The sequence below is a fragment of the Barbatula barbatula genome (genome assembly GCF_947034865.1).
Source record: "Barbatula barbatula genome assembly, chromosome: 11".
In the NCBI taxonomy this organism is placed as follows: domain Eukaryota; kingdom Metazoa; phylum Chordata; class Actinopteri; order Cypriniformes; family Nemacheilidae; genus Barbatula; species Barbatula barbatula.
This window is the reverse complement of record NC_136774.1, coordinates 24,036,266-24,061,122: the sequence shown is the minus strand read 5'-3', so window position 1 is coordinate 24,061,122 and position 24,857 is coordinate 24,036,266. Positions and strand designations below refer to the sequence as shown.

The 24,857-nt window shown below is 39.0% G+C and overlaps 4 protein-coding genes across 6 annotated transcripts in view; 3 read left to right on the top strand and 1 right to left on the bottom strand.

Moving 5' to 3' along the window:
- Positions 1-320: 320 nt before the first annotated feature.
- On the top strand, positions 321-3,860 carry csgalnact1b (chondroitin sulfate N-acetylgalactosaminyltransferase 1b; the record flags this gene model as incomplete). The annotated part of the gene is made up of 8 exons (XM_079468173.1): positions 321-412; positions 758-1,230; positions 1,307-1,523; positions 1,594-1,695; positions 1,796-1,974; positions 2,922-3,010; positions 3,093-3,174; positions 3,577-3,860. The coding sequence occupies 8 exons, from the start codon at positions 321-323 to the stop codon at positions 3,858-3,860; spliced, it is 1,518 nt and encodes a 505-aa protein (XP_079324299.1).
- A 593-nt stretch (positions 3,861-4,453) lies between these two features.
- On the top strand, positions 4,454-7,920 carry plpp1b (phospholipid phosphatase 1b). Its single transcript, XM_079467012.1, has 6 exons — positions 4,454-4,787; positions 5,968-6,119; positions 6,278-6,549; positions 6,650-6,707; positions 6,798-6,974; positions 7,067-7,920. The coding sequence occupies exons 1-6, from the start codon at positions 4,679-4,681 to the stop codon at positions 7,187-7,189; spliced, it is 891 nt and encodes a 296-aa protein (XP_079323138.1). The 5' UTR covers positions 4,454-4,678; the 3' UTR covers positions 7,190-7,920.
- Positions 7,921-8,261: 341 nt separating this feature from the next.
- On the top strand, positions 8,262-21,098 carry ark2cb (arkadia (RNF111) C-terminal like ring finger ubiquitin ligase 2Cb). 3 transcript variants are annotated; one of them, XM_079467569.1, is made up of 8 exons: positions 8,262-8,432; positions 15,956-16,265; positions 17,187-17,321; positions 17,439-17,562; positions 17,642-17,746; positions 17,828-17,923; positions 18,040-18,143; positions 18,234-21,098. In XM_079467569.1, exons 1-8 carry the CDS (start codon positions 8,372-8,374, stop codon positions 18,349-18,351), a joined length of 1,053 nt encoding a protein of 350 aa, XP_079323695.1. In that variant the 5' UTR covers positions 8,262-8,371; the 3' UTR covers positions 18,352-21,098. The 3 variants fall into 3 exon arrangements, with proteins under 3 accessions (XP_079323695.1, XP_079323696.1, XP_079323697.1); XM_079467570.1 differs by having other exon boundaries at positions 8,293-8,432; positions 13,246-16,265; positions 18,234-21,090; XM_079467571.1 differs by having other exon boundaries at positions 8,342-8,432; positions 13,337-16,265; positions 18,234-21,090.
- loxhd1b (lipoxygenase homology PLAT domains 1b) overlaps positions 21,091-24,857 on the bottom strand; it is a gene marked incomplete at its 5' end in the record, with an annotated part of 21,210 nt that continues 17,443 nt past the window's right edge. The window contains 7 exons of the mRNA XM_079468172.1: positions 21,091-21,656; positions 21,736-21,888; positions 22,398-22,533; positions 22,615-22,785; positions 23,436-23,621; positions 24,069-24,246; positions 24,337-24,454. Of these exons, the coding sequence (XP_079324298.1) occupies positions 21,176-21,656; positions 21,736-21,888; positions 22,398-22,533; positions 22,615-22,785; positions 23,436-23,621; positions 24,069-24,246; positions 24,337-24,454 (1,423 nt within the window). The 3' untranslated portion in view covers positions 21,091-21,175. The remainder of the gene's footprint in view (positions 21,657-21,735; positions 21,889-22,397; positions 22,534-22,614; positions 22,786-23,435; positions 23,622-24,068; positions 24,247-24,336; positions 24,455-24,857) is intronic.

Genomic DNA, 24,857 nt, shown 5'->3' with positions numbered 1-24,857 from the left:
CCACCAATCACTACACACTGGTGAACTGGCCAATCACAGCCATGAGCTTTGTAATAAATCTGTGTGTTTCAGAGAGGCGGAGCAAAGAGGAGATACAGACATGTACAGTGTGTGGAAAATACAGCGTTATTCAACCTTAAATCATGTAAACACATTACATTACAGCTCAAACAGACGATCATATTCCTTTTAGCCGTGTCATATGACCCATTAAACACTTTTCTTGTTCTATATTGAAAGCTGTTGATTTTTCAGAGTTTTGGTCCGAGCTCACAGACAGAAGGTCTTTCACAACATTTTCCTGCTGCTCATGTATAAACATGATGGGCGGAGACCGTGAGAGAACACATTCACATTCAGCTCACACATATAAACTCCATCTTTACCTTCAGAATCATCCAGACAGAAGAAGGTAAGCAGATGTTTGATTTTGAGTCTGTGAAAAGAAGTGTGCACTGAAATATTCTGTATGTATTTGGTAACACACGAGAGTGTCTTTTTATCGGTTGGGCAGTAAGTGACCTCTATACTAAAACATTCAACTCCCTTCATCTCACTGGTTTTTGTCTATTATTTCAGTGTCGATTCATACGGTTTTGGAAAAAGTTGTAATTATGTTGTCGATTAAAAAGATGCATTTTCTTTTTCAGGCAGTCATGTTCAAGAGAAGGTTTCTCACATCTCCGCTCAGCAGGCGGTTTGTTCTCGCTCTTCTGTCATGTTTTATGCTGCTGTTGTGGTTGTGTCTGTCCTGTAGAACTCATAAACATCAGCGTTCATCTCAAACCTGCTCCAGCATCTCATATGAGACTTTACTGCACCGGCACGAGGAGAAATACCTTCAGTTCACCACCAACCTCAGCAACGAAATCTCCCAGCTGAAGAACGATCTGCGGGACAGGTCCGCTGTCATCTTCTCATTGAATAGTGATGGAAAAACTCAATCAGATCTGGAAGTGTTCATGCAGAAACAGCTGAGAAGCGCAGAGATCGCTTCAGGCGAACGAGTATCTGATGAGTTGACCGTGGTGCCGTTCGACAGCTTCACGCTTCACAGAGTCTATCAGCTGGAGACAGGACTCGCTCGACACCCCGTGGAGAGACCCTTCCGTCCGGACCGCAGGAACGAGCTGGACGGAGCGTTAGAGAGCGCTTTACATGTGCTGAATGACCATAAGCCTGGAGACTCACGACACAGAACATCTTACTCTCCGAAAGATTTCTTCGAGGGTGAGATGAGTGTGGATTACTTGAACGGAATCCCATTTGTTAATAAGGTCGATTAAACCTTCACTTTATATGACAGGAATCGTCCGCACGGAACGGGATAAAGGAACGCTGTATGATCTTACATTCAGAGAAAATGTCTCTCCAGATTTCAGAAGACTTGTCTTCTTTCGTCCATTCGCACCACTCGTGAAAGTTCTGGATGAATTCATCGACGCCTCTCAAATCCTTATTAACATAATTCTACCGCTGACAAAACAACTGGACGCATTCAGACGATTTATGCAGAATTTCAGGTACATTTGACATCTGTGAGTTTGCGTATCACATACTGTGTGTCGTGTAAATTCTCTTCTTGTGTCTCAGTGATGTTTGCGTCCGTCGTGATGAGCAGACGCATCTTACTGTGGTGTTTTTCGGATCTGAAAACATGAATGAAGTGAAAAGAATTCTGGATGAAACATCAAGGTAGAATTGACGTTTCTCTGTAGATAAAGCACGTCTGTGTCACTTCATCGAATGACGAAAGGTGAGACGAACGATGAAACCTTCGCTGTCTGTTCTACAGGACGATGAAATACAGAAACGTGACTTTGATTCATTTGAATGAAGACTTCTCCAGGGCTCGAGGACTGCAGGTCGGAGCTCACGCGTGGAGTCAGAGCAATGTTCTCTTCTTCTTCTGTGATGTCAATGTTCGCTTTACTGCAGAGTTCCTGAACTCCTGCCGAATGAACGCAGCAGCAGGTATGAAGCCAAATGAACAAACAATGAAGGGAACTGTACATACTGTATGTTGACAATAAATAATAAACATATATTGAAATAAGTGTTAATGAGACAAAAAGTCTATGACCACAAGTGAAAATAATGATATTTGGCATTTAAAGTAACATCTTTATTCCTTTGTTTTCAGAAAACTAGTTGTCAATGTTTAATGTAAGCACGTTGTTTTTAAATTGGTAGTACTGTGCGATATATTGAAATTACCGCAATATCGCGCATGTGCATATCGTGATGGTTTGTGATAAATGAGTCTTTTAATTGTTGGAACAGTGATGTACGGTCAGAGTTTTAGGTGGATGCTGATAGTATAGTATCTATCTGGCAGGAGGATGTTAGTTGGGATATGTGTGCGTGCGCATGATAGCGTGTGTTTGCTCTGACGCAGGTCAATCAACAATCCGCATTGAGAAGCAAAATTTGTATCACTTATTTTTGTTTGTTTACAAAATGTCAGATGTGTGTTTAATGCGACAGTAACACATGGCTGTTCACTTTCAGGAGTTGTAGCGATGCTTTCTTTCTCCTAAAATAATGTGAAATATATGTTGCTTATATCACTTATTTAATATATTTTCATACATTTTAAATTGATTTTAGAAAAAGAAATATTGCATCGCATAACGAATATCGCATTATTTAGCATTCTATTGCATCTTGCATTTTTCCTTAATATCGAACAGCCCTAGTACTTGGTGTGTGTTCTTCTGGCTTTGTGAAAATGATAATTGACCCTACATTTAAATGACTATTTTTGCGGTGAACAATTAATGTGTCCATCGACAGAAAACTGTCTTTGTAAAATTGCTCTGGAGTGATGTGACGGCTCAGGCATAGTTTGATATTCCACTCTGGAATACATCACAGTACAGAAGTCTTTCTTTCATTCATTCATTCATTTGTGTTGAAAGGTAAGAAGGTTTTCTATCCAGTGATGTTCAACCAGTATAATCCAGAGATCATCTATGGTCATCATGTTCCTCCTCATGAAGAACAGCCGGTGAGATTGAGTGTTTATTCAGCATTAGGGAATGAATGGTGTCTTAATGAAGATTTAATAACACATGTCATTTCATTCCCAGGTGATCAGAAAAGATTCTGGATTCTGGAAGGATTTAGATTTTGGAATGACGTGTCAGTACAGATCAGATTTTACACACATAGGTAATGAAGTGATTTCCTTTGGTATCTGGGTTTGGGATTTTAAAATTAATTCCAATTCGGAATCAGATCGGAAACAAAAGGATTAGGAATCGGATTCTTGAGATTTAATTTAATTGAGTTCCTCTTATCAGTTCCTTTGTGAGTATCTTAAAAAAATGCCATGCTGATCTCAATGAAATCTCGTGAAAACTAACACTATTTCTACTATGGTAAGTATAGTTTAACTATTCACAGCACAGGAACCACAAATGAACCCATTTCATAAATAAATGTTTGACTTCAACTGTGGAATCAAAACTGGGAATCAAGAAGAATCTAACTCGATAAGCAGAATCGATCAAATTCAAAGGATTCCCAACCCTATTGTTAACTCTCATCATTCTTGTGTTGTTTTGTGTTCAGGTGGATTTGAGGTCCTTGTGAAGGGCAGGGCTACAGAAGATGTTCATCTCTACAGAAAATATCTTCACAGCGGTCTGGAGGTGATACGCGCTCCATCACGAGGACTCTTTCATATGTGGACGGAGACTGTGTGTGCTGAACATTTATCCTCAGACGCTTTTAAAGTGTGTTTGTGCTCTAAAGCTCTGAACGAGGCGTCTCTCGCTCACATGGGAGATCTGCTTTATCATCAACAGATCAACAATCATCTACAGAAATACAACCAACACAATAGTAACACATGACGACACAGATCTCATCTCTGATGATGTCTCTTTAATATCTCAATTATTTCTCCTAGACATCGTTCACTCCCCCATAGACAATATTCAAAGCAAAGAGAGTTGCTGTGTATGAGGGGGTGTCAAAAAGCTCCCAAACCTCATCAAAACTGAATCTTAATGTGCGTTGCAAAGATGAACGGATGTCCTATGCTTGTTGAACGTCTTGAGGGCGAGTAATTCTGTCATGAGAGTTTGAGAAGAAATTTGTCTCATCTGCAATCAAAAGTCAATATTATTGATCTCAAAATTAATATTAACATTGATCTCAATATCAACTCAAACATTTATCATCGCATTTACTCAAATCTACATTTATTTTATACTCCTTGTGTATTTTTATTTCTCCTAAGTGGAAAAACTAATAAGAACTGTGAAAGAGAAACCTGTGAGCAATAACATACACTGCTTGAATATTAGTGAATGATGTGAAGGATTATATTAGTTCGAGCAGAATCTCTATTTTAAGGAACAGAGACTGGCTCTAAGAGGAAGCGGTGGGCGGGACCTGCACATGACGAGGAGGAAGTCGAGGGCGGAGCTTGCATATGATTGACACCCAAAGGGATTGACATCACCATCATGCGAGGTGAAGTAACCGGAGATGTGAAATAACGGCGACACACATCGGACCATAAGACTCAGATTATTCTCCATCATTTACACAGATGTAAAGTGATTTCGAAAGACTGTCGACTGATTTAAATGCGATTGTTTCACGATCTGTCGCGCTCTTTATGGATTAATTTTCGCACGTGTTTATCGTATTGTGATGTAAATAAATGTTAAAGTGTAAACCAGCTAAAGACAGAAGTGTGCTTGCGGAAGTAAAGATGTTGGAGACTAAAGGAGTTTTCTGCATTTGTTTGGATGTTTGCTGTCTGATCATCGGTGAGTTTATACAGATCAAACCATTTCAAGTCTCCTCACATGCTTGTAATGTTTCATATTAGTCGCATAATACGACTTGGTGTTATAGTTGTTATAATGGTCATTATGTGTTTGCTATAAGTGTACAGTGTTTACTATAGCAAACACTATCGTCTAGTTTACTAAGGTACATTTTAAAATACTATAGTATTTTATTGTGGGAGACAAAGACAAGAACTTACACAACTGCACATGTTGAGATATGTCACATATTACATACACATGAATTCATTAGTGTATATTTATCCAAAATGATACTGTATATAAACACAACAAAAGCATCATCCACATATTGTTGCTGTATATTAATGGTGTAGAAAAAGAGAGTTTACAGTATATTCTGAATCACTCGATATAACCGTGACTGAATGTACAAAAGCCTCTGTCTGTTCTGTGTATTATTAGATGATGTAGAGAAATGTCTAGAATGTTTATGGCTGATGAAATTACTCAAAGTCAATCCATTCAGTTTCAGTGGTAACAGGAATACTTATAGAGGACTCACAGAACTGGCAGAATAATGAAGTCTGTCCACAAATTGAGTTAAATAGAGAAATCTTATTTAGGCATTGTGGCATTTTGGATTAATGTGTTTTTTTGCCATTCTTTAAAACAAAACAAAGTTCTTTCTTAATGTATTTGTAACATTGATATGTTGTCATCTGGTATGTGCTGTTATCTTGACCAGCACTCTCTGGAAGATCTCAATGATGAAATACAGAAAATAACAAAATGTTCTTTAGCTCTTGCCTTGTGCCTCATAACACTCCACTTGAAATTAAAGTTGTCCTGAACTGGCCGTTTTTATTATTTTATACTTAGGAAGTTTGCGTGGTTTTTACATTTGAAAACATCAAAATCAATAAGTAATTGGTTATTTTCTACCCGGGTTTTGAGGCCGGCTGGAGAAATTCTGTGAATTTGGGGGTTTCAGGACCTGGCGTTTGCTGAGCCTGGTGTCAATAACAGTTGTTATTTCAGTATCAGTTCTGACACTTGAAGGATGTTCGCTTGAATACGACTACCTCTTATATAACAAAAGCTCAGGTTAAAATTCACGTCTTAATTCATCGCCCTTATAAAACACTACTGTGTTATAACGGCTTATGATAAATCTTGTATTTGTTTGTTTTTCTTTCAGCTGGACTTCCATTTGCAGTCCTGAATATTCAACACAGACCGTTCAAGAGAGGATTTTTTTGCAGTGATTCCAGCATCAAGTATCCTTCTAAAGAAGACACCATATCTTACCAGTTACTGATGGGAATAATGATTCCTCTCACACTCTTTATAGTAAGTGTCCTTCTGCACTCATACATTCAGCTTCTCTCTCACTGACTGTAAACACAAACAGATCCTAAAATACATTTCACGTTTACAGAGAGTAAATAGTGTCTTACAGTAAACACACGTGTTTGATTCTACAGATGACGTTTGTGTGTTATCCACAGATCATCTTCGGCGAGTGTTTCTCTGTGTATGTGCGCTCCCGAGCATCCTATAGTTCTGAGTATGTAGCGTGTGTGTACAAGAGCGTGGGATCATTCTTGTTTGGAGCGGCGTTAAGCCAGTCACTGACTGACATCGCCAAATACTCCGTCGGCCGACTGCGACCACATTTTCTGACTGTGTGTCAACCCGACTGGAGTCTCATTGACTGTAAATCTGGTTATATTGAGAACGTCACGTGTACAGGAGACCCGAGGATCATCAGTGAGGCCAGGTCACCACTGCTTTCTCTTCAAATAGATCAACTGTGACACTTTTCATTTGGTAAAACAGACGTTTTGTGGGATTATTATATGTTATTATTTCTTTCACAGGCTGTCCTTTTATTCTGGACACTCATCATTTTCTATGTACTGTATGCTGTTTCTGGCTGTAAGTGTTTTGCTCAAAGGAGAGTTTATCGTGTAAATGTTTCTTGGCTTTGCTGTTAATCTGTGTGAATATTGTTTTATCTCTGTAAAGCTGTACCTTCAGTCTAGAATGATCGGCGGATGGTCTCGGCTGGTGCGTCCGACTCTTCAGTTCTTCTTCATCTCTACGTCTCTGTACGTGGGTCTTTCACGCGTCTCCGATTATAAACACCACTGGAGTGACGTTCTCACCGGTCTCGTGCAGGGTGTCATCGTGGCTTTATTTACTGTACGTCAATCTAATGAACGTGAGATTATTAGCATACGGAAATGATTTCACATATAATAAATGTTTCTGTCTCTCTCGCTGACTGGATGCAGGTGTTCTTTGTGTCAGATCTGTGTGAGAACACTCTGTCAAAGTCTGATCAGAGTGAGGATCTGTCTCACACAAGCCTTCAGGAGAACTCTGATCTGACACACAACTACGGTTCTTCTCAGTGACCTATATAGTGTATGTGAATGGAGTTCTAGATCAGTATTACTGCCAAACATTCTGCGTCTGAAGAACAACACTGGTCAGATCGGTCACCGTTTATGATCTCTACAGGTAATGTATATCCCAAACAGAAATGAACCATGGTTTTACAAGAAACAAAAGTATATATATATATATATATATATATACACAGCTACACCGTTGTAACCACAAATTCCCATTGAGTTGACACTGTCCCCCGGCCGTTTGGGTAGTAAAACTGTGGTTACACAAAAGGTAATCAATATACCAAAAAACATGGTAACTACACTTTTACTATAATAAAACCATGGGGACGTTTTCTGTGAGGGATGAAATAAACACTTAAACGCATGAAGCTTTGTGTCACGTGTCTAACGTTGCCCATTAGCTGTTCTACTTTCTCTGTAAACAATGCCTATAGCTCAGTGCTTTTTTAATGCTTTGTGATAATGAGTCATACTGTGTTTTATTCATAAAACCAAACTACTTTTAAGTCAGCTTCTTTTTTGCTGTATTAGTGTAAATAGTGAGACCGAATGTACGACGTTTTATACAGTTTTGAAGACATGTATAATGTATGTAACTTAATATGTAAGAAATATCGAGCAGCACAAGCACTCGTGTTGTTTTATGGTTCAATGATTATGATGTAAAGTCAATTAATTTGTACCTAAATGCACCAGAGCTGTACAGTAAACAATAAATAAGCATTCTTAAATGTCTATCGTTTGTCAAAATGCTTTATAACAACGCAAAGATTCAATTGAATCAGTCTAAGGTGAGAGCGCCTCTGGTGGACAGAAGACATCACAGCAGTCTGCTGCTTTACAGGAAGACTCGTTCATTACAGCGACTCGGTTCGTTCGGACAATTAGCTTCGGAGTTTCTTTTTGGTGTCAGGATAAACGATTCTTTCCATTTGTATGTATTTTAATACATTCGGTTATATTACACGAAGTATGATAAATGTTATATGTTGTTACGTGTCCAACACGTCACCCGGTTGGATCGAATCATGCGATGAACCGATTCAGGAGAACGTGTGATTCGAGCATCAGTGTCGCTCCTCTTTGTCCTCGCGGTGACTGACTGCATATGATCCCGCTGAATGTACGATATTTATCCCCCCGTTTATATTGATATTCATCAAAGAGAAGATCTGAAGGATGGTGTTAGTTCACGTTGGATATTTAGTTCTTCCCGTCTTCGGCTCAGTGAGAAACAGAGGTAACGTTATTTATAACACTTTCTTTACCACAGTATTTCACATCTGAGGGCCTTTGCTTGATTCACGCGGTGTTTATTAAAACCGTTTTATTTGTCGCCACAGGTCCAAAATGAGAAGATAATCGTTGCGAATGAGAGCATTTGATGTTAAATTACCGTTAGCGTGTCTGTGAGGTTTGATTCTGATCTGTGGTGATCTGTTAGCCGACTGACCGGCGCTTTCTGCTTCACATCAAACGTCATTTATTGTCGTTATTTGGAAAAGATTGGCTTTGTCTACACGATAACGATATCGTCTATTTGAGCGTAATGTGATTTGAGGTTTTATCTGTCAGGTTAGCCTTTACCTCAGTATGCTAACGATGCTAATCCGGGCCTGAGATTAACGGACACACGACCATCTGCGTTAACGTCACATCAGCAAATAAACCGTCAAAAGCGTGTTTTTAATCTGACGTAATGTTACGTCAGCTGGTGTTATTTTACATCACGGTAACGTACAGCGTCACGATTCACATTCACGCCGATGTGTTTTATTATTATTATTGACACGAGTGTGGCTGGTGATTATTATTATTATTGACACGAGTGTGGCTGGTGATTATTATTATTATTGACACGAGTGTGGCTGGTGATTATTATTATTATTATTGACACGAGTGTGGCTGGTGATTATTATTATTATTGACACAAGTGTGGCTGGTGATTATTATTATTATTGACACGAGTGTGGCTGGTGATTATTATTATTATTATTGACACGAGTGTGGCTGGTGATTATTATTATTATTATTGACACGAGTGTGGCTGGTGATTATTATTATTATTATTGACACGAGTGTGGCTGGTGATTATTATTATTATTATTGACACGAGTGTGGCTGGTGATTATTATTATTATTGACACGAGTGTGGCTGGTGATTATTATTATTATTATTATTGACACGAGTGTGGCTGGTGATTATTATTATTATTATTATTATTGACACGACTGTGGCTGGTGATTATTATTATTATTGACACGACTGTGGCTGGTGATTATTATTATTATTGACACGAGTGTGGCTGGTGATTATTATTATTATTATTGACACGAGTGTGGCTGGTGATTATTATTATTATTATTGACACGAGTGTGGCTGGTGATTATTATTATTATTATTGACACGAGTGTGGCTGGTGATTATTATTATTATTATTGACACGAGTGTGGCTGGTGATTATTATTATTATTATTGACACGAGTGTGGCTGGTGATTATTATTATTATTATTGACACGAGTGTGGCTGGTGATTATTATTATTATTATTGACACGAGTGTGGCTGGTGATTATTATTATTATTATTGACACGAGTGTGGCTGGTGATTATTATTATTATTATTGACACGAGTGTGGCTGGTGATTATTATTATTATTATTGACACGAGTGTGGCTGGTGATTATTATTATTATTATTGACACGAGTGTGGCTGGTGATTATTATTATTGACACGAGTGTGGCTGGTGATTATTATTATTATTATTGACACGAGTGTGGCTGGTGATTATTATTATTATTATTGACACGAGTGTGGCTGGTGATTATTATTATTATTATTGACACGAGTGTGGCTGGTGATTATTATTATTATTATTGACACGAGTGTGGCTGGTGATTATTATTATTATTGACACGAGTGTGGCTGGTGATTATTATTATTATTGACACGAGTGTGGCTGGTGATTATTATTATTATTATTATTGACACGAGTGTGGCTGGTGATTATTATTATTATTATTATTATTGACACGAGTGTGGCTGGTGATTATTATTATTATTATTGACACGAGTGTGGCTGGTGATTATTATTATTATTGACACGAGTGTGGCTGGTGATTATTATTATTATTGACACGAGTGTGGCTGGTGATTATTATTATTATTGACACGAGTGTGGCTGGTGATTATTATTATTATTATTGACACGAGTGTGGCTGGTGATTATTATTATTATTGACACGAGTGTGGCTGGTGATTATTATTATTATTATTATTGACACGAGTGTGGCTGGTGATTATTATTATAATTGACACAAGTGTGGCTGGTGATTATTATTATTATTATAGACACGAGTGTGGCTGGTGATTATTATTATTATTATTGACACGAGTGTGGCTGGTGATTAATATTATTATTGACACGAGTGTGGCTGGTGATTATTATTATTATTGACACGAGTGTGGCTGGTGATTATTATTATTATTGACACGAGTGTGGCTGGTGATTATTATTATTATTGACACGAGTGTGGCTGGTGATTATTATTATTATTGACACGAGTGTGGCTGGTGATTATTATTATTATTATTGACACGAGTGTGGCTGGTGATTATTATTATTATTATTGACACGAGTGTGGCTGGTGATTATTATTATTATTATTATTGACACGAGTGTGGCTGGTGATTATTATTATTATTATTATTATTGACACGAGTGTGGCTGGTGATTATTATTATTATTGACAAGAGTGTGGCTGGTGATTATTATTATTATTGACACGAGTGTGGCTGGTGATTATTATTATTATTGACACGAGTGTGGCTGGTGATTATTATTATTATTATTATTATTGACACGAGTGTGGCTGGTGATTATTATTATTATTGACAAGAGTGTGGCTGGTGATTATTATTATTATTGACAAGAGTGTGGCTGGTGATTATTATTATTATTGACACGAGTGTGGCTGGTGATTATTATTATTATTGACACGAGTGTGGCTGGTGATTATTATTATTATTGACACGAGTGTGGCTGGTGATTATTATGATTATTATTATTGACACGAGTGTGGCTGGTGATTATTATTATTATTGACACGAGTGTGGCTGGTGATTATTATTATTATTATTATTGACACGAGTGTGGCTGGTGATTATTATTATTATTATTGACACAGTGTGGCTGGTGATTATTATTATTATTGACACGAGTGTGGCTGGTGATTATTATTATTATTGACACGAGTGTGGCTGGTGATTATTATTATTATTGACACGAGTGTGGCTGGTGATTATTATTATTATTATTGACACGAGTGTGGCTGGTGATTATTATTATTATTGACACGAGTGTGGCTGGTGATTATTATTATTATTATTGACACGAGTGTGGCTGGTGATTATTATTATTATTGACACGAGTGTGGCTGGTGATTATTATTATTATTATTGACACGAGTGTGGCTGGTGATAATTATTATTATTATTGACACGAGTGTGGCTGGTGATTATTATTATTATTATTGACACGAGTGTGGCTGGTGATTATTATTATAATTGACACGAGTGTGGCTGGTGATTATTATTATTATAATTGACACAAGTGTGGCTGGTGATTATTATTATAATTGACACAAGTGTGGCTGGTGATTATTATTATTATTGACACGAGTGTGGCTGGTGATTATTATTATTTTAATTGACACAAGTGTGGCTGGTGATTATTATTATTATTATTATTGACACGAGTGTGGCTGGTGATTATTATTATTATTGACACGAGTGTGGCTGGTGATTATTATTATTTTAATTGACACAAGTGTGGCTGGTGATTATTATTATTATTATTATTGACACGAGTGTGGCTGGTGATTATTATTATTATTATTGACACGAGTGTGGCTGGTGATTATTATTATTATTATTGACACGAGTGTGGCTGGTGATTATTATTATTATTGACACGAGTGTGGCTGGTGATTATTATTATTTTAATTGACACAAGTGTGGCTGGTGATTATTATTATAATTGACACAAGTGTGGCTGGTGATTATTATTATTATTGACACGAGTGTGGCTGGTGATTATTATTATTATTATTGACACGAGTGTGGCTGGTGATTATTATTATTATTATTATTGACACGAGTGTGGCTGGTGATTATTATTATAATTGACACGAGTGTGGCTGGTGATTATTATTATTATAATTGACACAAGTGTGGCTGGTGATTATTATTATAATTGACACAAGTGTGGCTGGTGATTATTATTATTATTGACACAAGTGTGGCTGGTGATTATTATTATAATTGACACAAGTGTGGCTGGTGATTATTATTATAATTGACACAAGTGTGGCTGGTGATTATTATTATTATAATTGACACAAGTGTGGCTGGTGATTATTATTATTATAATTGACACAAGTGTGGCTGGTGATTATTATTATAATTGACACGAGTGTGGCTGGTGATTATTATTATTATAATTGACACAAGTGTGGCTGGTGATTATTATTATAATTGACACAAGTGTGGCTGGTGATTATTATTATTATTATTGACACGAGTGTGGCTGGTGATTATTATTATTATTATTATTGACACGAGTGTGGCTGGTGATTATTATTATAATTGACACGAGTGTGGCTGGTGATTATTATTATTATAATTGACACAAGTGTGGCTGGTGATTATTATTATTATTGACACAAGTGTGGCTGGTGATTATTATTATAATTGACACAAGTGTGGCTGGTGATTATTATTATAATTGACACAAGTGTGGCTGGTGATTATTATTATTATAATTGACACAAGTGTGGCTGGTGATTATTATTATAATTGACACAAGTGTGGCTGGTGATTATTATTATTATTATAGACACGAGTGTGGCTGGTGATTATTATTATTATTGACACGAGTGTGGCTGGTGGTTTTTCTCCATCGCTGATCTCATGAAGCTTTTTTATTTCTGTTTCTTATCTTCCGTCTTTGATTTCATGTGCTTTATTTCTGTTCTTTTCTCCTGTTTCATAGTCTATGGAGGCTGAATCTACATACTACATATCAGATCATTGTGTTTTAATGAACATCTGTGTTCTGATCCCTCATTTCCTCTTTCCATCAGAAGACGACAAAACATCTCAGATCTGCTCAGCTCACCTGAGACCAAACACATTCAAACACAGAGAGCCTAACACACATGTGCTTTAGTGTTGTTTTAACCCACATCAGTAGCTGTAGTAAAGTGACTCATGTGTGCTTTGGTAGTCAACAACACGTATGTAAATTCCTGCGAAATGGATGCATTTTGTGCTTGAATAATAATCAGCGTTCGTTTCCCTGTTTATTGAAAACCTTTAGTTGTCACCTGCATAACTGTGCTTCTTCATTCATTACCTCTGCCCTTTACACCATCATCCATTATTTGAGAGACAAAACAAGAAAACAACAGACAAACGGCTTTGTGTGATGTTACTCGCCCACATGACGTTAAACGAAGATATTTAGGGACATCTGAGAGATTTCCAGTCCTCCTCATAGACATCATGGTGTCAGTTGTTGTCAAGGTCCAGAAAAGCACTAAAGACTTGGTTACATCGTTCCATCCGCTCATTCACACATAAATCATTCTCGACGCCTTATATAAATTCAACTGATCCACTATGAGCGGATGGACCAATGTAAACAAGTCTTTAGTGCTTTTCTGGACCTTGACAACAACTGAAACCATGATGTCTATGAGGAGGCCTGGACACCTCTCAGATGTCCCTAAATATCTTCATTTGTGCTCCGAAGATTTGTGGGTGAACTTCCCCTTTAATTTTTGGGTGAAAGCCGGCGATCACGAATGACTGTGACGATTTTCCAATCAAAATGCCATCCATTTGGCAGGGATGTTTATAATGATCTGCCATTATATGAAATACTCCACAAGAGCTCAAATGTCTTTTGTTTGGTTGTGGTTTGTCTACCTTTTGTTCTGGGTATAGACTTCAGTGCATGATTCACATTATTATTATTATTATTATTCATATTATTATGCTTCTTATTTCTAATGTAATCTTTCTGTAGTAATGTAGTTGTGTATGTACCCTGCTGTACTGTAATGTGTGCTGTAGCCGATGCATCTGCTCATTGGATGTGGCTTTTGTTCTGTTAACCCTGTACTGAGCATGGTGGGCCTTGCTATCGATCAATGTTGTTTTTATTTGTTGCATGTTCTTATTATGACACCAGTCCACGTATACTAATATTTTTCAATAAAGATGATAGTATTTTTCCTAACCTCCAGTGTGCTTCTTGCTGATTATCATTTATTGTCTCTCCCCCTCTTCTGCTGTGACAATGATAGATTGATTTCCATCACGAGACCTCGGTTAGTTGATCTGTGGTCATTTACGCCCATCACAGAGACACTTGAAAGTTGATAAAACGCTCTCTTACTTTAGTGTTTGAATGGCGTTCAGTGCTGCACTTTCAAGTCATCTCCGAGTAAATGATCCGGACTCAATGTAAACGTGGCCTTTCTTCTCTGGCGTGTCTACTCATTTCATCTCCGGTCTTCTAACCGACACACAGATATGTTCAGCAGTGGCCTCGTGTGAGGATTATCAATGATTTGCGCTTCACTTCATTCATTCATTCATTTATTCAACTCAGTGTTTTTCTACAGCACTAATGCCAGAATCATAGCAGCAATATTTTCATTGCAGGAATAAAGAAAAGTTGAAATGATCTCTGCATCACAACAAACTGACAGACGGCTCTGTCCTCCACCTCTCATCTGACACACATGAACCTTTCAGCCCACAGACACACTGTCAACTTTCCACCTCTGTACTGAGAGAGTTCTGTTCACTGATAACTCATTCATCTATACATTTTTCAAAGTTTGTCCTACTGATAAAGAAACAAAACAAATGCTAGATGAACGTTCTGATGTCAGGTCTAGTTTTCTGTCCTGCACTCTTCATCGCTAGCAAAACTCTTTTGGATATCTTCACTTTCTGCAGCTGATAGTTGCTGTGAGTGCAAAACAGCTTTCAGCAAACTAAAGGTTTCATTTTCATCCCACAGACATGATTCTTGTGATTTATCAGTGTGAAACGTGCTGCTTCTGGAAGGAATACCAGAGGTCTGAGTTCAGATAAGATGGATGTTCTGGAAAAATCACTTTGATTCCACAGAAATGTCATTGGATTTGCCGTTTCATTTCAAAGAAATGCGTCACAAACAGACTTGAGTTGTGTCCAGAGAATTATGTTATGACGCGCATGTGGTTTTGAGTCGATGAATCGGCAGCACGACAGCTGTGAATCTCTTCAGTTTTCATCTGCTGTCAGTAAAACAAACGGAAAGTGATGTTGAGGTGAGGAGACACGGACTGTCTTCACACAACACGACAATACACTTGACACACACACACACACACAATGTCATCTCATCATAATACACATTTACTCACAAACAGACGATTTAAGGAATCTAAACTAGATTTCGAGAGATATTTGCTACATGAAGCCGTCTGTCAGAGCCGTTCATGTCCACATCTTTGGTAGGAACCTGAAATGATTTGTGTGGAGAAGAACATGCCTCATCTGTTTCATAATAACACACATGAGGTATGAATAATGTTACACATTCACCTTAAAAACACAAATCACACTCACTTTCTCTCTCTCACGTCCCGTGACACTGATGTTCTCTCATAACCTCTGCTGTCATGTGGTTGTTGTTGTTGCAGGGTCTCATTTTAACAGGCACAGTCATGCTACCTCCTGCCGTCATTTCCACGTCGGCCCGCAGACACAGATCCCCGTGGAATTCCCAATGCCTCATCCAGGACAATCTCAGACGGGGGTCAGCCATCACCTCGGGCCCGCTCACCAGCCGCCCGCCGCCACCGCGTTACATCCGCCCCTCGGCCACATACCAGCACCACCTTTCCAGGACATCCCCAGCACTCCTTTCCTACCTCAGGCTTTACACCAGCAATACCTCATCCAACAGCAGATCCTGGAGGCCCAACACAGGAGGATCCTTCCACAGCCCAGGTACATCATCATGATCTTCTGAAGAACACCGTCACAACACAACATACAACACTCCAACGGCCAGGATCATGTGTGAATAAACATGAAAACACACCCACAATAATCACTCTACTTCACCTTTCGTTTTTTAGTATTTAGGCGAATCATATTTTAACTTTTATTCATAGATTTATTATAATATTTAGCATTTAACGTATCCAATATCTTTTTAGTTTCAGTCAACTATAATAACCTTTGTATACTGATATTTATTAGTTAAATACTACACTTTGAAGTATACTAGTAAGCTATAAGTTTAGTCGTTTTTATACAGCAAGTGTACTAGTAAGTTTCCTTTAAGTGAACTTAACATCGTACATACACTGGATGCGATAAACCCATTAAGAACAAGGCATTGTTTTGTTAGAGTTTACTATTAAAGGGATACTTCAGCCAATAATACAAAAATTCTGTCATCACCAGTAACCGTCCCCCTCTGATTGTTTCAAACCAGTGTGTACTGTATGTCACAAAGGAAGATATTTGTAATAATGTCAGTTACCAAACAGATCTCGTCCCCCGTTGACTTTCATAGTATTATGGCAGTGAATGCGGGATGAGATCTTTTGGTTACTGACATTCTTACAAATATCTTCCTTTGTGTTTAGCAGAACAAAGACATTTACACAGGTTTAAAACAACCTGAGGGCGAGTAAATGATGACAGAATTTTCATTTTTGGGTGAACTGTCCCTTTAATATATTATTTTAAGCATACTACTCCTTAAAAAGTATACATTTTATCTTTGGAAAAGTACCGGTCGCTGTCCTGAGTACACACTTTTTTTTTTACATTTCTCCATGAATTCATTAAAAAATTTAGCTTTTAAAACATGTCATTTTTTACATATAAACTCTGATGTTTGTTCTGTTTTTGTGGCAGACACGCTCAAGACAGACCCCTGCACCACCCGCAGACGCTGCGACCACCGTACGATTACCCCCCTTCCCTTCACGTTCCTCCGACCGCAGGCCTTCCACAGCAGCCTCAGCGTTATCTGGCTGAAGGAACAGACTGGTGCGTGTCTCTTCTCCTCGATAAGACCATTCACTGCTCTCTCTCTCTCTCTCTCTCTCTCTCTCTCTCTTTCTTTCTCTGATGATGATGATGATAATGATGTGTGTTTGTGCTCAGGGATCTGAGTGTGGATCCGGCTCTACCGCAGTATCACATTCCCCCTCTCTCACAACATTACCAGCATTACCTGACGTCTCCACGTCTCCATCACTTCCCCAGAAACACAACGACAGCACAAGTGGTCAGTTCGTCTCGGTGAATCAGAACATTTTGATTGTCTGTCTGTCATTGTGAGTGTGTTAACCTGATGTCGTGTGCAGGTCGTCCACGAGATCAGAAACTACCCGTATCCTCAGTTACACCTGCTGGCTCTGCAGGGACTCAGTCCGTCTCGTCACGCTTCTGCCGTACGGGAGAGTTATGAGGTACGTCACCTGACACGCGTGACCTCACACACGTGTGCGTGAATGCGTGTTTTGATTGCAGGCATTGTGTTGTGATTGCAGGAGCTTCTGCAGTTGGAGGACAGACTGGGGAATGTGAACAGAGGAGCCCTGCAGAGCACCATCGAGAGATTCACTTTTCCTCACAAATATAAAAAGGTAAAGTCACATTGAAATAGTCAATCGCCGCCCTCCTCCACCCCGACAGAGTGGAAACGTTTTGTGTGATTCTGGAGCGCTCAAGCAGAATGTGTTTGTGATGTTGTGGTGTGTAGAGAAGACCTCTGGAGCTGAAGATCAGGATGGATGAAGAAGAATTAGACACGGATGAAAAATGCACGATTTGCCTCTCAATGCTTGAAGATGGAGAAGATGTGAGGTACTGTAAACACACACACACACACACACACACATGACACGTGAACATTCTTCAGCTGCTCGTTCTGACGTGTTCTTCTCGTGTTCTCAGGAGATTACCCTGCATGCATCTCTTCCATCAGGCGTGTGTTGACCAGTGGCTGGCCACCAATAAGAAGTGTCCCATCTGCAGGGTAGACATTGAGACGCAGCTGTCCCCCGATAGCTGATGTCTTGCGTAGCACTATAATCTCAAGTCCTGTCATCTTTCTCCGTCCCCTTGTGGGTACTTTGCCAAATGTGTGTCGTCTCTATCACCTCTCACCTCTGACCTTTGCCTTCTGAGCCAACCGATGATGTAGAACAGGGAGGAATACAGAAGCGCATGGAGAAGATTTCATCGACGCTCTCCTCAGAACCACCGACCATTTTCAGGGTTCAGTGGGTCACGGACGAAGCATCGCAGCAGAAACAAATCTAGTACGCAAGTACACAAGAGTAATGACGTGCGTGTGTTGTATTTATCAGAGGTGATGATGCTTGAGTCATTGGTGTGGCGTGGAGTGATGTACCAGTAAAAGCAGGCTTGCCATAGACATGAACTGTGACCGTCTGTATTTTGTGCTCGCTTACAAACGTGACCATGCACGTGGAGGATTGTGGGAATGAAATGCATGAGGCGAGATATTCTACTAATCCTGAAGACACTCACTGTGTTCTTAATGCGAGTGAACCATGTGACCGCATTGCCTGTAGTAGCACAAGCACACGTTTATAAGTGTCGACGTGTCTCTGTGAGTCTCGTGACGTGTGTGGTTTCGCTCGCTCGTCATACCGTGCATGAAGCCCGTTCGCGCGCTGCCATTTCTAGAGGACACAAGGGAGTAAAGCCATTCGTTTTCTAGAAACCAAACAAGATTTTTTTTCTACGCCGTTCGCGGTCGTTCTCTTTGTCGCTTGCGGTCGCAAAGCTGTGTGTGTGGGGCCGGAACGGCTTCGCGACACAAGTAGCTTCAATGCTGGAAGAAAATATTTATTGTCGTCTTAACGTCGATCGTTCTTTTCGTGAATGCACTGTCGCGCGATTCTTTCACGTTTCTTGCTTTTGCATTTGCACTCAGTTTCCTCGTGTATAGTGCACTCATCCACTGCAACGGATCCGTTTTAACAGCACGTGATGTGATTTCGTTGACCTTTTCGTAACGCCTCACACTGGCGGACCACTTTTAATGTGCGTGACGTATCTTGTTCCGTAGCATCTCAGCAGATGTTGTTGTTTCGACAATATGACGACGTCGTTTTGGATTTCGCGTTGTGCGTCTAATAATAATAATAATGATAATAATGGTTAATTGTGATGATGATGATGATGATGATGATGCGCGTTTCTGCTTTTTCCGTTGCGTAGTTTACACATGAGATCGTGCGTCCAAATGCCTTAAGTATTTAACAATCATAATTTATAACTAACTTTACCTGCTCTGGGTGTGTGTTTTGAGTTCTGAACTAGTATCGCAATGTAATCGATTAATTTATTTACGTAAGCAAAGCGTGTGTATAAATACCTCATCGTGCTGTAATACTTTAATGGGAGTGCTTTGCATGCGGTCGTATTTTTTAAGGGGGCATAAGTGTCAAAACAAGCGAAATAAAAAGCCAAGGGCGTGCTGAAGTGTGTTCGTATGTGTTGCTGTAGTTTTTGGTTACATTCCATTCATGCAATTTCATCGAATCTTTCAGCTGTGAGCTCGTTCATACGGACTGGAATAGTTTTGCATGTTTTTCTGCACACATGCATCACTGTTGTCGTCGTCATTTCAACAGCTGGTGAATCTGTGCGTGTTTTCTGATAGTGATGACGAGTGAGTTTAGCTGTGGCTGCTTGTCTTGTACTCTTTTGGCTTTCATTTATAGTTTAGTGTTCGAGTTCGGTGTCGGCCAGCTCTCTGTACACTGCGGTCGAGTTTCCGTTCGAGAAGCCCGTTTACTTTATTCTTTTCTTTTTGTGTAAGAGGGGATTTAAAACGTCTGAATGCATTCTTACAGCTAGTATTGTGGTACACTATAGTATATTTCTGTCTTTCTTATGATGTCACATTTTCACACGTAATTAAGCTTTTAAACCCCCAAAGTTTTATTCTGCCAATAGAGTGTTGTGGAAAACTCTGAATACATCACTCAAGTGTGACGTACTAGTTCTAGTGTGCAACCTAATAAACACACGAGAGTCGTTCCAGAAGTGTGCGTGTGTGTGTGTGGGGGGGAATAATGGCTTTTTCCATTTTTTTCTGATTTGTGTCTCTAGCCTGTGTAGCCTTAAAGTGGTTTTGATTTGATGGATTGATTTCTCCAGCAGATTTGACATAAGCAATAGTATTATCATGTGTCTAACGCTAACAGACTGAACCCTAGATGATCCTAAAGCACAAGTTCTGTAATGCATGTCTTTCTCAGGTTTTAATATGCGTATGAGAATGAGTACATATTTTACCGTAAATATTTCTGATGTTTTTCTGCTGCTGACGAGAAAAAAACAAAACAAAAAACATGTGAAATAACCTGCCAGTGAAGAGGACGATGATCCTGATGTGTGCTGTTACTGCGCGATGTTTTCTGACATGAATATTTTATAGCTCAAGTAGAAAAATATGTATTGACGATATTTAAGCAATAGCTTGGTGATTATAATGTATGATAGATAAGTGTATATTGCGTAAAAAAAGAAAATCTTAGATTCACTCTCGGTGGATTTTGTACTGTATTTATTACTAATGACGATGCAAAAAGTTGCATAGCTTAACCCAAATTTTCCTTTCTTTTTTAATTTCTTGTCTTGTTTATGACCCTTTTTGTATGGTTTTTTTTTCCAATAAAATGTTGAAAATGCTTTACAAAAAGAGAGCACGTGTATGATATGATTTGTGACAGCTACTGAAAGTGTTCAAAACATTTCAAAATAAAACGTTAATCTCATCACAAAGGAGGTTTATTATAATTTCTTACAAAAAGTACAAATAAGTGTTGATGTGTGTTTGATTTGTTCAACGCTCATGTTTAATACTTGGGATACAGCACTCTGTGGATCTGTCCGTCGGCTCTGTTTTGGTCTAACCACTTTCCACAAATGAAGATGGTCGTCACCCAGTTTGCAGTGTTTGTGATCTCCACACACTCCAGAAACCAGCCGGGAGACAGGCCGCTGTTGTCGTGCTCCACTTTAATCCTCAACAGTTCACCTAAATCCAGCATCTCCAGTATGAAGCGGTCCGTGCGTCCTTTCTCAAACAGGTTCCTGAACTTCTGCTTCAGCGCTCGTTTCCCAGAGTCTCCGTTGACGCCGTAGAGTGTGATGAAGACGTTGGTGTCCGTCCCCGAATCTTTAATGTCTCCGGTGATGATGATGATTTCATATTTCACAGGAACCAGACTGCGGACTTTGCTAGAAAAACTCTCCACTGATTTGGTGCACTCAAAAGTCATGAACTCGTCTTTCTTGGCTGCCAGCGGAATACGAGCATCACAGGTGAAATAATATCTGTGTAGTGAGAGAGAGATTGACCGTCTGTTATATTCATGATGATATTTCCTACACACACACAGGGAATGAAACTCACTTGTTTCCAAGCTCTTTTTCTGTTATCACCACCTCCTGCACGTGCCAGAAAGATTCACTCTTCACTTTCTTCTCTTTAGATATGTGACCCACACAGATACCAACAATATCTCCCAGATTTTTGGAGGAAAACTCAAACGAATCGGTGGCACCGCTGAAGCAGACACAAGTCACATGACATTAGCTTTCATGTAGGTTTTGAGGAACCAGGGATGTAACAATATTAGCGATATCGTGTTAGCAAAATCATCTCATCATTATCGTGGTCACATGACTGTATGAAGTTATAGGTCTCTGATACCTTTGACATAGAGAATGTTAAACATAATAATAGATATTAGCTCTGTCAAGGTCCCGCTGGTGCTGTTTAAGTCATTTGACTGATCTCACACCTTAAAACAACAGTTATGACGAGACGATAAAGAAAAGAGGACAGAATCTGACATGGTTCATTTGTACATCATTGCAATGTCCAATAATTGTATATTAAACACTTATGACACTTTTTAAATACGGTAATAAATATTGCACGGCAGGCATTACACCAAGGTATTATCGTACCGTGAGCGGTTGACATCCTTACATCCCTATTTCTGACAGACAGCAATTGTCTTTGCTTGAACGTCTTTCTGTCTAAAAGTGTAAAGTCGTTGCTCTACGTACCGTAAAAATCTCTTCTTCTTCGGGTTTTCCATCACGAACTCTTTGGAACGACCTTTTCTGCCCTCCAGCACGACCCATGCGTTTTCTTTAGTCTCTGCGTCTTCAGAGTTGGCGGTTATGGTTTGGATGTCATATTCTGAAAGGATTACAACAGAAGTTTGCAATATTCAGATTCATCATTAAGGAGTTGAATGAAAAGGAGGTGATGGCTTCTTACTGATCTTGTCACTGAGATCCAGAGCGTCATTGTTGGCACACGCCAGTTCTCTCATGATCTGACCATCATCTTCGTTTTTGGCCAGCCATCGGTCACATGGGAAGCGGAACGTTTCATCCAGCAGTTCATCTTTCACATCGATGTATTCCAGGTGCCACCCGGGAGCAGGACCTGATGACACAAACAACACAGATCCTCTAAACACAGAGTCGAACAAACATCAAGATTTATTGTGTCTTTACGATCCTTAATTCAGTTTTCATGTGAAGTATGAATGTTCAGCTCATTTCCATCACGGGATGTTACTGTATCATTTGAGATGTGTGATGAAATCACGATCACAGCACAACATTGACTGAAGTCTTATCAGTGTTGGGTGTAACCAGTTACTAAGTAATGAGTTACAGTAATTAAATGACTTTTCCCTTGAAAAACTCAAGTAAGGGATTACTCTTATTTTGGTCTGTAATTTAATTACAGTTTCCTCTGATGCGCTGCAACAAATGACATTCTTACTAGCTGTTTTTGTCTTGTTTTGTGGTACAAATATCTAAACATTCTTGAATCAAGATGCACTTTCTATACACTAGTCTCTTTTTAAGGAAAAAATATAAGAATGATGTACGTTTATGGTAACTCATTCTTCCAATGAGGTGAGAAAAATGAACTTGAATTAGGTACTTGAGAAAAAGTTCAAACTAAATTCAAGTTTATTTGTATGATACTATTGAATATGTCATTAGTAACTTGTAATAAATTACTTTTTCAGAGTAACTTACCCAACACTGAGTGTTATGGATGACATGATTTTATGTGTTCACCTTTATTGTCGTGCCACACTCGGACCTTTGACAGCTCTCCCAGACTGAAAACATCCAGAAAGCGGAACACATCCATCTGTTTGCGTTCAAATTTATTTCTGTTGCTGCTCTCTTTCAGCGCCAGAGTTCCTGTGTCACCGTTTTCTCCAAACACGATCAGAAACACATTGGCATCTGTCCCAGCGCCTGCAAAAAAGCCACACAGCACACCGACAACTCTTGAGACCAAAGAGAGAACAAACTGAGACTTTAGTTTCACCTCAATGAGTCTGAATATGTACACAACATTTAAATTAATGTATTTGGCAGAAGCCTTTGTCTAAAGTGACTTACACTACATTATACTATACATTTGTTTCTAAGTATGTGCAATCCCTGGGATCCAACCCATGACCTTGGGGTTGTTAACGCCTGCTCTTACCACTGAGATACAGGAAAGCTATAACGGATCTCAAATTCAACTCCGCTCTCTGCTCTTACTGTGTGTCAAGAGGCGAATGTTGTTTTGATGTCAATAATAATAATAATAATAATAATCAACTGTATTTTCTATAGCGCCTTTCACAACATTAAAATCATCTGAATGTTTTTTCTAGTGAGATTTCATGTATGTATCGCTCACGTGTGACTTACCAGAAGCGTCACTGGTTTTGACCTGAATGATGTATGTGGTTTTCTCCACCATCTCTTCATCATCCACCACAGCGGGGAGCTCACACACTTTTGTCCTCTTGGGTCCTTTGGTTTTGGAGAGCCAGTTCTCATAGGTGAACACATAAATCTCTTCTGTGGTCAGGTTCCTCAGGATCATCTGAGTCACGTGACATCATAAACCAATGATAAACTGAAGTGCAGGACTCTATATGAGATGTTAATGTTTCATCAGCTCAGATCCACACACCTTATCGAGGAACCAATCAGGACGACTTCCTGTTCCGTCGATGCGAACACGCAGTTTCTTCAGGGGAGCGATGTCATCGATCTCTAGGTTAAACGCGTCCTCTTGTCCTCGTTCAAACCTGCACACGATCGCATGACAGTAAACACAAAACTGAGATTTTAAAGGAGTAGTACACTTTAAAATATGCCCCCATTGACTTGCCATGGTCATTTTAATTCCCACTATTGAAAGCCAAAGGGGGAGCATTTTGAAGTTAACAATTGTTAACTCATTTACTGAACATAGCACAATGAACACAAAACACACATCATTACATTATCTCCCTGAAACCTAAAACACATTTTTCTAATTTAAAGTTTTTGCATTTATACATTTAGCAGACACTTTTATCCATTTTTTTCTTTAAGAGTCAATTCATACAAATTCTCTATTCTACTTTTTCTTTTTTTTCAACTGAACTTGAAATCAATTGAATGAAGTCATTCTCAGAAAAATCCTGGTAACACTTTACATTAAGGTAC